General features: G+C 37.0%; 2 protein-coding genes across 2 annotated transcripts in view; one reads left to right on the top strand and one right to left on the bottom strand.

Annotated features, from left to right (window-relative positions):
- PYGL (glycogen phosphorylase L) overlaps positions 1-2,599 on the top strand; it is a 43,004-nt gene extending 40,405 nt beyond the window's left edge. Inside the window, exon 20 of the mRNA XM_077909264.1 lies at positions 2,231-2,599. Coding sequence (XP_077765390.1) covers positions 2,231-2,407 — 177 coding nt within the window. The 3' untranslated portion in view covers positions 2,408-2,599. The remainder of the gene's footprint in view (positions 1-2,230) is intronic.
- Positions 2,600-2,763: 164 nt separating this feature from the next.
- The window catches only part of ABHD12B (abhydrolase domain containing 12B), a 29,938-nt gene continuing 19,012 nt past the window's right edge, over positions 2,764-13,689 (bottom strand). Inside the window, exons 10-13 of the mRNA XM_077909265.1 lie at positions 5,640-5,722; positions 4,288-4,366; positions 3,344-3,462; positions 2,764-3,112 (exon numbers count right to left, since the gene is read on the bottom strand). Coding sequence (XP_077765391.1) covers positions 3,085-3,112; positions 3,344-3,462; positions 4,288-4,366; positions 5,640-5,722 — 309 coding nt within the window. The 3' untranslated portion in view covers positions 2,764-3,084. The remainder of the gene's footprint in view (positions 3,113-3,343; positions 3,463-4,287; positions 4,367-5,639; positions 5,723-13,689) is intronic.

Genomic DNA, 13,689 nt, shown 5'->3' with positions numbered 1-13,689 from the left:
CAAAAATAGTGCCTTTCCTGGACTACCCAGAGTGAGGCTACATATAGAATATAGATGTACATAGAGAGGGGAGCTTTCTTATTTGAACTTAAGGAAAAGAAAGGAACCAAGAAAGAATGTGCTTTACTAAAAAATAAAAATTAAAAAAAATTTTTTTAAAAACCTAGAGCCATGTGAGTAACCCTTCACATGCAAGGTTATGCATCTTCATTAAATAATAGCCCAGCCCTCCGGGAACATTTAGTAAATGCTAATAAATATGGAAACGTTGACCATCTCTGATGAGAAAGACTTTAAGTAATTGCAGGCACTACAGAGGGATGGCTACAGGATACTGAAGGAGACTGGTTCTGTTCCAGGACTCCAGGATGGTTTTCTTGAGGTTGATACCTTGAGCTTTCTGGGCATGATTGCCCTTGCCCCTAGTAGTCTCAATTTTTGCCCTCCAATTCAAAAGCCATTCTACAGCAGAATAGCAGGGTTCCATAAAATCTTCACACCCTTTGGACACATGAGTAACTACTTCCAACTAAAACATGATTCACTAACATTTCTCTCTATCCCTTTCCCAAAACAGGTGACCAGGTAGTTCCTATAGTCATCCCACAGGTCCCAAAGGGGTTTTAAAATGGAATCTGTCAAGCCCCATGCTGCTTTACAGACCTTATCTTCTGCTAGAATCATATCCAGTCCCCCAAAAATGTATAGCCCAGAGTAAACTCAATAACCATCAGCAAGGAGAGGCAGTACCCAAGTTAAGCTGAGTGGCTCACTACTTGCTTCCAAGAACTCAAAGATGAAGAAAATGGCCAACTCTACCTCTTTCCCCTTGATCTCAACTCCTGCTTGTGTATAGAATGTCTACAGAGGACAGGAAGTATAAATAGAGCAGGAAAGGAAAATATGAACAAGGGCAAGGACAAATGTGAATGTCAGTTTTCCACAGTAGATCCCTTTTGGTAATGTTATGGCCCAAATCCAGAGATGCCCATCTCAAAGCCCAGCATTTGGCTCATTCTTTCTTGTTCATTAGGGCAAATCTGAAGTTTTTACTCATAACAATTATCGTATTGTCAGGTTTAGAAACATATTGGGAAGCCTATTCATTATCCATTTAAATAGCTAAAGAAAGTAAAGAAAAGGAAGTTTTTATTCTCCTCTTATTTAGTAAATTTTCAAAGTCTGAATAACCTAGTTTTAGATTCCATGTTGCAGTACCTTATAGAATAATCATAGTTTTGGTTTTTCTTTTAAATGTTTATAATGCATTGCTAATGGCTTTGAGTAATGTTCTAGTCTTTTTCTTTCAAATTTATTGATTTATTTGAGAGAGAGCACAGCAGGGTAAGGGGCAGGTAAAGGGACAGAAGGAGAGGGAGTGAGAAATTCAAGACTATGAGCTGAGCGCAGAGCCAGATGCGGGGCTCGAACTCACAACCCTGAAATCATGGCATGAGCCAAAACCAAGAGTTAGGCACTTAACTGATTGTGCCACCCAGGTACCCCTGTTCTGGTCATTTTTAATTAACTTTTAAAGTTCTTTACAAAATCATGAGGTTATAAAATAAATAGTTTCTTATATTCTTTTACATAAAAATTATAAAATTTAGATATTATATATTTTATTAAGTATAAGGCTTTAATTGATCCTGTTTTAAAACCCCAATGGGGTATTTGGGATTCAGTGTAAATCAATTGGGGCATCTACCTTCAGAAAGAAGAAGAAAAGAGAAGTAGGTCAATAAACTGTCCCATTACATTATTTGCCTGCACAATAGCTACCATTCTAGAGCAGTGCTTTTCAAATATGATGTAAGCCACAGGTTAACTCTCTTGACACAGCATCCAGCAGACAATGAATGTTAGCCCTTCCTTCCCCCGCAGTTGAAAAGGAGGTGAAATAAAAAGTAAAGCATGGGAAATAAGGCTTGCATGCCAAAATATTGTAACCATAGCAACAATTACAAATTAGGGGATTTACATCCATGGTTTCTCTTAAAATGAAAAATACCATTTTTTCATTATTAAGAGAAATATACTCTAAGTAGGAGAAAAGCCATGACCTGACCTATCTTGCTCTCAACTGTGAAACAAATATATTTATGATTCACTACATCTTACTCCTCTCATTCTCCCCATGAAATGTGCTTGGATATGCTTGGCCTAGCGTTCGTCATAAAGTTCAACAGGCACTCAGGCCATGGGCCATATTTTGATGTGTTGTTTACAGAATCCAAAGGCCTGGAACACAATGGTACTCAAAAACATAGCTGCCGCAGGGAAGTTCTCTAGTGACCGAACAATTAAGGAATATGCCAGGGACATCTGGAACATGGAACCTTCAGATCTCAAGATTTCCCTATCCAATGAATCTAGCAATGGGGTGAACAAAGCCAATGGAAAGTAAGTTGTAAAATGTCTCTAGAAAACAATAACAACAACAAAAAAAAACTTCTTACTGGATTTAAACACTTTTACAACATTCTTTGATTTTGTTTTGTTTTGTCAGCTCATAACCTAATTAAGAATTTCTGGGAATTGGGAAGGAAAGTATGTGACTGTATTTAGGGCTAAAAATAAAGTGTCAATTTACAAGGGCTACATGAGTCCCAAAACTCGTTATTTGATGGCTGATTGAGTAGCATGCTAGGACTTTCTTCAGTGCTATTCAAAAAGCTAGAAAATACTTGGAACTTTTCAATACCATTTAAATTAACTGAAACACAAACTACTTAACTACATTAGTGCACCTTTCTTACACTGTTAAGACCCAACCAAGACTTTATTCACAAATGTCCCTAGCATGTTTGGTAACCACACATTTTTCAATGGGATCCAAATTTTACTAAATTCTGATACTCTACAGTGAGGTTTCCATTTGTTCCAAAGTAGACTATGATAAGCTAAATGAGAACTTTCAATAATGCCCAACATCCATGCTTTCCCTAAGATGGCAAGTGACTTGTAGAAATGTCAGTGACTTCAGCTCATCAAAGCAGCCCAGTACAATTTTACATAAAAAATATGCATCATGGGTGGTGTTTGGACCAAGTCTTCACTGCAGATTTCCGTTACTGTCAGACCTCATGCCCACTGCTTGCTCAGGAAATCTCTGCAAAAAAAGGAGCTAGATCAGCTCACATGCTTTCTCCACTTTCTGGTCTAAGTAAGCCAGAACAGCCCTAATTACCTTTATTTATTTTTTTGTATATATATTTTTTTTATTGGAGTTGGATTTGCCAACATACAGCATAACACCCAGTGCTCATCCCATCAAGTGCCCCCCTTAGTGTCTAATTGCCTTTAAGAGAAGGATAATCACATTGAGCAAAGCAGCTCTTACCTCACAGTTTTTAGTAGTGTAGGGTTTCTACAGAGGAAGTTGTGCTGGAAACCAGAAGGAAAGATCACCATCTTGACCCTCTCTTTGTTCCTATATGCATTGTGTGCAATTTCATAGAGCTGCACAGGACAGAAAGGCAGATACTCAAAGGCTGACCATCAAAGCTGGTGTTTTTCTAATTTAATTTTCCTAAAAGGGGGGACGCCTGGGTGGCTCAGCAGTTGACCGTCTGCCTTCAGCTCAGAGTGTGATCCCGGAGTCCAGGGATCAAGTCCCACATTGGGCTCTCTGCAAGGAGCTTGCTTCTCCCTCTGTCTGTGTCTCTGCCTCTCTCTATCTCTCGTGAATAAATAAAATCTTTAAAAATAATAATTTCCTAAAAGTGTACAGAAACAGGCAACTTGGGGAGTTAGTCCCATTACGTCAGAGATAGGGGACCCTTCTCCACTGCCCCTCCCCAGCCCTACTCCACCCCCAATCCTGGGGTTGGCTACCTATAACGCTAAGGAACTAGAAACTCCACAGCTAACACTGAATGCTGGTGGAACCTCATCCTTCTGCCAACACCCTCCCTACAAGGGGATAAGAACTGCAATGGACCCACTCTATTTGTTTAAAAGAAAAGAAACTGCATCCCATTTCTGGAGCCACCATGAGACTACAAGGAGGGTCCCAGAGCAGCCTGAGATCTTCTCTATACTTGCAGATCCACAAATAAACTTTTAGATGAGGAACCAGAATCTGCCACAAACACTCCTTCAAGCTAAGTAGCATAGAACATTGATGCATACTGTAACACCAGGCAGCATGGCTAGTTAGGGATGTAGAGAATCCCTTATAACGTATAAGACCCTCCTGTAGGCTCTAATTGAAGTCTGGCTAGATGAGAAAATGGTGATGTAATAAGTACAGTGTGCTCAGCCAGCCCTGAGCTCTTAGTTTACCTCTTTTCCAAACTCCAAAGGTACCGTGTTGTCATCCTCACCATGTATGATGAGAAGGGGAGAAGACAGGCATTTAACACTAGGGACAAATAGAAGAAAAGCATTCAGTTTAAGAATTATATGTTGAGATTTCTCTTCTTCTAAGTTAAAGCTTTATAGCAAAACATGCGGTTTGCCTCAAAATATGAGATTTCTCCTCTCTCAAAAATGACAACTTCTACATAGTAAACTTCATATAGTAACTGTTTTGTCTTCTAGGCAAGATTATCTCTTTACTTATACAATTTAATTAAGTACTTAATTAAATTTATTTCTATATTATTTTTTTAAATAATGAAAAATACTAAAAACATGGAATTTGTGCAGTTAAAAGAACTTCATCTTTTTCCTTATTCATCCTTATTTCATAGTTTCTGGAATATTTTAATTAAAAGACTACAAAAGAAACAAAACAACTCAAAAATAACAAGAACTACCACAGGACTAAAGAGAACTCTTGATAAAAATGTATTTACTTTTCCCCATAAATGTACAGATGGACACTCAATTAACAGGTTTTAATCACCTTCCTGATCAACCTCCTAATTTGATAATTCAGAAAGCCTACAGCGTGAAGAAGACTTGTTCAACATTCTGGCAGCTATGGCAAACAATATTTCCTAAACTCTGATACCCATCCACCCTGTCACAGTGACTCACTGTTACTCCTGAGAAGGTTAGAGCCCTCGAGTGTGTCAACATAAAGTACTGATAACAACCACCCATTTGGAGGCACTCTTAAATTGTCCAGCTGCAAGAGGCTGACTTGCTAAATTCTGGTCCTTGGACTTACTGTTAGGTCAATAGGCTGAATGAGGGGTGGGTTTTGGCTACATGGGGAATAAGGCCTAGAAGTCAGGGATTCCCAAGGAATGTTAGGCTAGACCCCAGAGTACCTTTAAAAGGTCTTGATAGACCCTAAATCTACAGCTCCTTTTATGACTTCAGAGAAAGCACTGAATTAGTGAAGTCATCAAATTAGACAGGAGGAAAATACCAAATGCTAAAAATTTGTGGACATGTTACCCCAAAGTTTAGTACCCATCTAACAATTCTCATCTACCCATTCAGTAATTCACATGATAGTTAACCAAATCTGTTTCTAAATATGTAAAGGATGCTCAAACTTGAAGTCCAGCTTGCCTGACTTGGAGAACTAATTGCTCCAGCTCTTTACTCTGATCCACTCTCCTGACTTAATAGCGCATGTCTGACAGGGCCTTGCTTTGACCCTCTGATGACTTACAGTCACTGCTTACCCTCTAGAATCCCCAGCTACAGTAATGATGGACAGCTTTTCATCGTTAGCTTACTTTTCATCATTAGGGAAGACTATTTTGTCTTTTCTCAGGGCATCCATAAGTGTGCGTAAAAATCCTGGCAGTTTCCGGTAAATCTATTTTTAAAAAAGAAAAAAATTAAAACATGGCCTGTATCTATGTCATTTGTTGTTTTCCTACATGAACTATAGTAATGTAGAGAGTAGCAACTTTCTACATATAATAAACTTTTTAAAAAACAAAACTGAAGATTTTAAAAGTAACTCACGTCATTGAAGGGAAATTGGAAAGTACAGGAAGGAAGGAAGAGGTGGTATATATATACAATGAAATATTACTCAGCCATATGTATATATTTACACCACCTCTTCTTTATTCATTCATCAGCTGATGGACATTTGGGCTCTTTCCATAGTTTGGCATCAGAATTTTTGACTAATCAGAATATTCTGTTCTGTAACAAAACCAGTTAAATTATGTTTACTGTAGAAGCATTTTTAGATTATGCCTATCACTGTTCCTTTACAAGTGTGAATAAAAAGTTAGTGGTGCTATTTATATTTTAAAGAAAGATAGAAAGCAAAAACAACAAAATGTTAACAGTGATAATCTGTGGATGGTGGGGATTATGTATGATTTGTTTCTTTCTTCCTTTTTTCCACCACCTTAGCCTTTCAGGGCCACACAGAATCTGGCTGTTGCCCTGTCTATCCTCTCACTAAATGCACTGCTGTCGACCCTCAAGCCCTGCTGTCTTCTGCTTCTGGAACATATCAGGCTCAAACCCACCTCAGGCCCCTTGCCCTTCCTTTCCTCCAGCTCAAAACCTCCAGATTTGCCATGTCAGCCTCTTGTCATGCAAGTCTCAGCTCAGATGATAGTTCTTCAGGGCAGCTTTCCCTACCAACCAACCCCTCCACACACACACACTGGTCACTGCCTTCACAGTACTTCTCACTCCTAAAAATCAGCTTATTGTGTACTTATCTTCTGTCTTCCCAGTAAAGATATTACACTTCATAGGAAGTCAGGCCCTGTGGTGTTCCCAGAACATAGGAAAGTTCCTAGAACCTAACAGACACTAGAATAAATACTTGCTGAATATGGAATAAATATACTGTGCACATATCCCTGACATACACTGTATGCTATTATCTGTCATTTTCATCTTAATGTGACTTGAATTTCATTCCGATTTTATTCTTTGGAATATATCTGCCAAGAGAAAAGACCAGAAAAGTATCACATGTATTCCTCTGTTGTGCCTGAGAGTGGAGTGGGGAGGAGACTGCTACATAATACATGCGACATGGCCAAAGGAACTGGGTACAGCACAGGTAGGCTGTGGCCAGCTTAAAAGGAAAGAATTCTATTCATTGTAGAAGCAATTTTAAGTTTATATGTCTCACTGCACCTTTATGATCTGGAGAAATTAGAATCAGCTGCTATAATACTTCATTTGTTCTAGTCTTCTACTATGAACTGTGGTAATACACAGAATAGTGTCTTTCTAAACATAATGAACTTAAAAAAAATTGTTTTCCTGATTTTAAAAAGTAATTCATGTCATTATAGGGAAATTGGTACAGAATAGGTAGACTGGGTCCAGTGAAAACAAACGTCTGCTTCACAATTTTGGCCTAGGCCTGCTGCTTCTGGGAAAACTTCTGTGTTTTCAATGGGAGTTCATCTGGCTTGCATTTTTTTTTGCACGGTCTCATGGCAAATGATTTGCATTCAGGTGCAATCTGGAGATCCTAATACTGCCTATCCTTCCGCGTCTTCCTTTTCCCTTCTCTTACCTATAACTTAAGGGCAAGATTTCTTGCTTTGTTTTCTTTTGTCTTTGTCTTCTGATCCTGCCACCCCCGGAATCAGAACTCCTCTGAGGAAAATTCAGTAAGAGAAGCTCTTAAGCAATTCATCTCAAATTCCCAAGGAATAAGAAGAAAGCAGGCCCAAGTCAACCTACTTCCATTATTCCTCCCCAGCTGGGGGTGCACCTTGAGACTCAGAGGTCACCATCCCCTCCAGCCCAGACCACAGCGATGGGCCCCTAATTGGTCTTCCTGCCACCACTCTCTTGCAGAATGCCACCAAATACATTCCTAAAAGACTAATGTGACACGTACTGTCACAAAGCTTTGGCAGTACCACACAAGCTACTTCAAAACAAGAAACTCCTGGCTGCAAGCCCATCCACATCTGACCACAAGCCTTCATTCCAGAGGCTGCATACCTCCAGTCTGTCTGCCTAGAGTTAGATGATGTAGGATTGAGTTCCATTTCCTCTTCTTCTAGGGTGTGTGACAATTGGGCAAGTCTCTGAGCCACCATTTCCCTTGGCTCTAAGTGAGGCAACAATGCAAAACTCAGTTGTTTTGAGGATTTAAAAGGGTGACAAATGTGCAAGATCTTTCATGAAAGCCTTATAGGACTCTAAGGTATTTTATAGCTCATAGTTGCCCCACTCCGGCCATATGCCTTGGCTCACACTTTGCCCTTCTCTCTGTTTTCTAACTGCTCTCCCTTATCTTCAAGAAAGGAGCTTAGATCCTATCTCTCTGTAAGTCTTTACTGACCATACCTGCCCATGAGACCCTTCTCGTTCCTGATTCTTCCTACCCTGATATTACTGTTCTGGGTCCTACCCTAGCAATAAAAAGTACTTAGTCCACTTAGCAATAGAAAAGCTGGGGAAAGGGAAAACACATTTGTTGAGTCCCTACTAGCAGCTGGGTACTTTGCAACGATTATCTTATTTGATTTAACTTTCTAAACAACCTTAGGTAGTAGGCAGTATCAACCCCATTATTTAAAAATGGGAAAATTCAGAGATGGAAAATAACTTACCAAGGTCATAATGGGTTAGTGACAGAAACCAAATCTGTCTGGCTCCAAAGCACATTCTCTTTTTCTCTGTGTCATGATGCCTTCATATTTTGAATAATGAAATTGATTCCAAAATGACATATGGAAATCCCTGCCATTACTTTATATTCGCCATTAATTTCCTATCTCCCCAAATAGACGAAGCTTCTTGAGTGTAAGGACCCATGCCTTTTACTCTATTTGTATGTCTCACGCCTCCTACACTTTCTTATTTAACAGTAATGTTCAGACTTATGGCATTCCACTGATAAAATAGTTAATAGTCATTCAGCATTTACTCTGTTCCAGGCACTATTATAGATGCTTTTCATATATTCATTTAATTATCACAGTAATCTGGAATATATTATTACCCCTGTTTTATAGATGAGGGAATTAGAGCATTAAAACCAATTAGTCCAAGGTTATCCAGCTATTAAGTGACAGCCCTGAAAATCAAACCCAGGAAGTCTGACACCAGAGCTATAGCTCTTATAGACAGCATGATACTAAAGGAATACTTTAGTATCCATACTTTAAATCATAAAGGTGCCTATTAAACTAAGATTTCATGACATTTTAAGTTCCAAACTTAAAAATATTGGAAGATTCCCCACTTCTAATAATAGTAGAATCATTACAAACCAAACTTTTTGCCCAAGACAACTAGGAAACCTTGAAAAAAATATTTAAGGAACCTTTTTGTGAAGGTGTCAGAGACCTACCAAGGCACCTTGAGTTGTTTAGATCCCAGAGAGAAGGAAATCTCAGAGAGATGAAACTGACACTCAACACCACTCTTCTACTTAAGACACATCTGGCAAGTGAGGAGTAAGCAAGAAGTAGAGGCAAAAGAACACAAATAAAAACAGATGACATAAATAGAACATAGTAAGAAAATAGATATGAATCTAAATATAATTACATTAAGTTAAATGGACTACTACAATTAACAGACAAAGCTTGTTGGAAAAGAAAACAAAACCCTACTATCTGCTGTTGACAAGAGATATACATGAAATACAAGAATTCAGAAAAGTTTAAAGTCAAAGAATAGCAAACAATATACAAACACTATTCAAAACAGATTTATTAATATCAGACACAGACAAAACTGACTTTAAGAAGCATTATTAATCAAAAAGGATATTCATGATGAAAAAAGGATCAATTCACATGGAAGATGTAAAATTACATTATTACTAGATGTTTGTTCCTAATAACATATACTTGAAAAAGCTAAAGCAAAAATTGACAGAACCAGAATAGAAATTAACAACTCCACAATCATGGTGAGGTATTAAAGTACCTCTTCCTTGAATAATGGTAAAGCAGTAAAAAAAAAAAATAAGTGAAAATATAGGAGAATTGAATAGCATGATTAATAATGTTGACCTAACTGGTATATATATAAACACTGCACCAGAAACAACATATTCTTTCCAAGCATATGGAACATATGCCAAAATTAACCATATGTTTGGACATAAAACAAGTCTGAACAAATTTTGAAAACTGAAATCATATAGAGAGAAATCTCAGATCATGGTAGAATTAAGCTAAAAGTCAAGAGAAAATATAAATTCCCAAATGTACAGAAATTACAAAATACACTTTTAAATAATCCACAGGTCAAAGAAGTTGCAATATTACAAAATGTTTTGAACTAAATTATAATTAAAATGCATTTGAAGGGACGCCTGGGTGGCTCAGCAATTGAGCATCTGCCTTTGGCTCAGGGCATGATCCCGGGAGCCGGGATCGAGTCCCACATCGGGCTCCTTGGAGGAAGCCGGCTTCTCCCTCTGCCTGTGTCTCTGCCTCCCCCCTGCCCCTGCCGTGTTTCTCATGAATAAATAAAATCTTAAAAAAAAAAAAAAAAAAAAAAAAACTTAAAAAAAAATAATAAAATGCACTTGAAAACTGTGGAATGTATCTGAAGAGTGGCTTTGGTAGAGTATGCCTTCATTCATATATTAGAAAGGAAGAAACACTGAAAATAAATTATCAAAGTACCATCTCTAGAAATTTTTTAAATAATAAATTGAATCTAAAGAAAATAGAAGAAAGGGAATAACAAAGGTAAGACCAGAATAAAATAGAAAGCATTCAATACAGATAATCAACAAAGTCTGAGTTGGTTCTTTGAAGAGACTAATAAAATTAATTACTGCTGTAAATGTTGGCTATTTCCTTTCTCCTTAGCATTGGATAACAAACAGCAGTGCCCCAGAAAGTTATATCACCCTTCCCCAACCTATCCTCTAATCCTGTGGATGACAGAAACAACCACCCCCATTGACTCAAGCTTAGAGTCCCATGTGGATCAGGCCAAAGCTACACTTCACCTGAAATCACATCTTGTTCTGCTCTTTCCCCAACCCTATCCTACAGCCCTCATTTATATGACCTTGCAGGTTTTGCCTTTAGAGCACTCTCAATAAATCATGCACATTAAATCCCTGCTATGGGTTCTGCTTCTAGGAGAAGCTGACCTAAAACAAAAATTAAGAAAAATCTCTCTATCAAAATAAACATAAATACCATGTTCATAAATTGGAAGACTCAATATTAGAAAGGTATCAATTATATATAAATTATATATAAATTATATATAGCCCTAATGCAATTCCAATCAAAATCCTGGGAAATTTTTAATAGCAATTTTTAATTGCTAAGTATATGTCAAAATATACATCAAAATACAAAGGATCAGGGATCCCTGGGTGGCGCAGCGGTTTGGCGCCTGCCTTTGCCCCAGGGCGCAATCCTGGAGACCCGGGATTGAATCCCACGTCGGGCTCCCGGTGCATGGAGCCTGCTTCTCCCTCTGCCTATGTCTCTGCCTCTATCTCTCTGTGACTATCATAAATAAATAAAAATGTTTAAAAAAAAAAATACAAAGGATCAAAAATAGTCAAGATAAGTCTTGAATAAGAAGATCAACGCTGAAGAACTTACATAGCCAGTTATAAAAACATAAAACTACAGTAATTAGGGGCACCTGGGTGGCTCAGTTGGTTGAGTGTCCGACTCTTGATTTCAACTCAGGTCATGATCTCAGGATCATGAGATCGAGACCTGCATTGGTCTCCATGGTGGATAGGAGCCTGCTTGGGATACTCCTTTTTTTTTGTTTTTTGTTTTTTCTTTGTGCTTGGGATACTCTCTCTCTCCTCCTCTCCTCCCCTCAAAAAAAAAAAAAAAAAAAAAAAGCCAAAGAACAAACAAAAAGCTACACTAATTAGGTGATGTGGTATTCATATGAGAATGGACACATAGACAAAGGAGAGAAATGAGAGAGTCTACAACAGATCCATATATATTAAGCCATGATAGATGCAAACATTGGCACTGCAGAGTTGATAAGGAAGGTTTGTTTAGTATTACACCTGGATATCCATATGGACTTCTATCTCCTACATATACAAAAACCCATACCTGTAGATTATAGTTATATGTGTAAAAGATAAAACAATTTCTATAAGATACATAGAAGGGTATCTTCATACCCTCTTTGATACCCAGAGTTGTATTAAGCAGAACACTTTTCCTTAAAATATTAACCATAAAAAATAATTGATAAACTGGTCCACATTAAATTTAGGAAACTCTCTTCAACATAAGCTATCACTAAGGAAACAAAAAGGCAAAATAAGAGAATATACTTGCAATACAAATAGTTTTCTAGTGAATCATCCTATGAAAAACTACAAATAAATAATTTAAAAATAAGCAAAAGACATGAACAAGTATCTCATAAGAGATAATATCTAAATGACTAATAAACATGAAAAAAATGCCCAGCTTCATTAGTCATAAGGGAAATACAAATTAAAACCACAGTGAGATATCCATATTCTAGCAAGGATGTGAAGCAACTAGAACCCTCATACACAACAGGTGGGAGAGTAAAGTGGTAAAGCCAGTTTGGAAAAATGTGTGGCACTCTAATTACTAAAGCTTAACATATGCATATCTTAGTATCCAGCAATTCCACTCTAGGGCATATTCCAGTGAAATGTGTACACGTTTTCAGAATACATATTCAAGGATATTCATAGCAATATAATTAATTACCACAAACAGAAAGCAACTCAAATGTCCACAAACAATAGGTCAATAAATTGTAGTATATTTGTACAATGAAATACTATAAAGCAATGAAAATGATCAAATTATAATTATGCTTCTAGGATAAAATCCCACAAATAAGATGTTGGTTGAAAAACATAGAATACATCCTATATAATTCTACTAATTATATAAAGTTCAAAAACAAAATTATATTGCTTAGAGATGCACACAGAGATGGTAATACTATAAAGGAAAGCATGGATATGATTACCACAAACTCAGTCTAAGTATTACAACTAAGGCGAGACTAATTGGATTGGGAAGGGACACACAGGAGACTTCTGGGGGGCTAATGATGCTAATTTCTGGACTTAAATGTTAGTTACATGGATGTTCAGTTCATAACTATTTGTTAAATTATATATTTCCTATTACGTTAAATTTCAAAATTAGAATTTCAAAAAAGAAAAGTATATGGAAAGATTATATCTGAATTATACCTACAAGTTAGTGAATTTATTAGTAATAACTGATGCTCAATTAGTGGTTATTTTTAAATGAATATTTAATTGTCTAAAACCAATTGAAAGTGTTTTATTGTATCTCCAGTTACACAGCATTTGGTATTTTCTATTGTTCAGAGGATTCCTGTATCGAGATGGAATTTATTGTACTGACATTTTCAAGATTATGTGGTTCTGTGAACTGCTGTCCCCAGAAGTAATGAAATGCCTTCTCCCAAAATATTTAACAAATTTGGAAAGTTCTATGATTTATTACAAAAAAGATTCCAAAAGTAGGCAGTTGGATTAAAGTACCCTTAAAATGCCTTCTAACATTAATCAATAATTTAAAATTTGGGGTCCTGTATCCTTTCTGAGAATCCTTTCTCTTTCTCTGGCTCATTGGCTCACTGGCTAACATTTGTACAGCAGTATGATTATAAGCAGTTGAGCATTAGGCATGCGAAGATATTATGAAATTAGGATAATCTACACAACAGATAAAAAACTAGATTTTGTTGCCCAATTCTTTAAACTTTTTCTTCTTAAAAAGATTGTCTTCTCTACTTGAGATGATGTGTAAAACCATTTGGCAGCTTCCTTAAATTCTCTAAAGACTTTTATCTTAAAAA

This window comes from Canis aureus, chromosome 9 (assembly GCF_053574225.1).
Source record: "Canis aureus isolate CA01 chromosome 9, VMU_Caureus_v.1.0, whole genome shotgun sequence".
NCBI classification, from domain to species: domain Eukaryota; kingdom Metazoa; phylum Chordata; class Mammalia; order Carnivora; family Canidae; genus Canis; species Canis aureus.
This window is presented reverse-complemented; position numbering and strand designations above follow the sequence as displayed.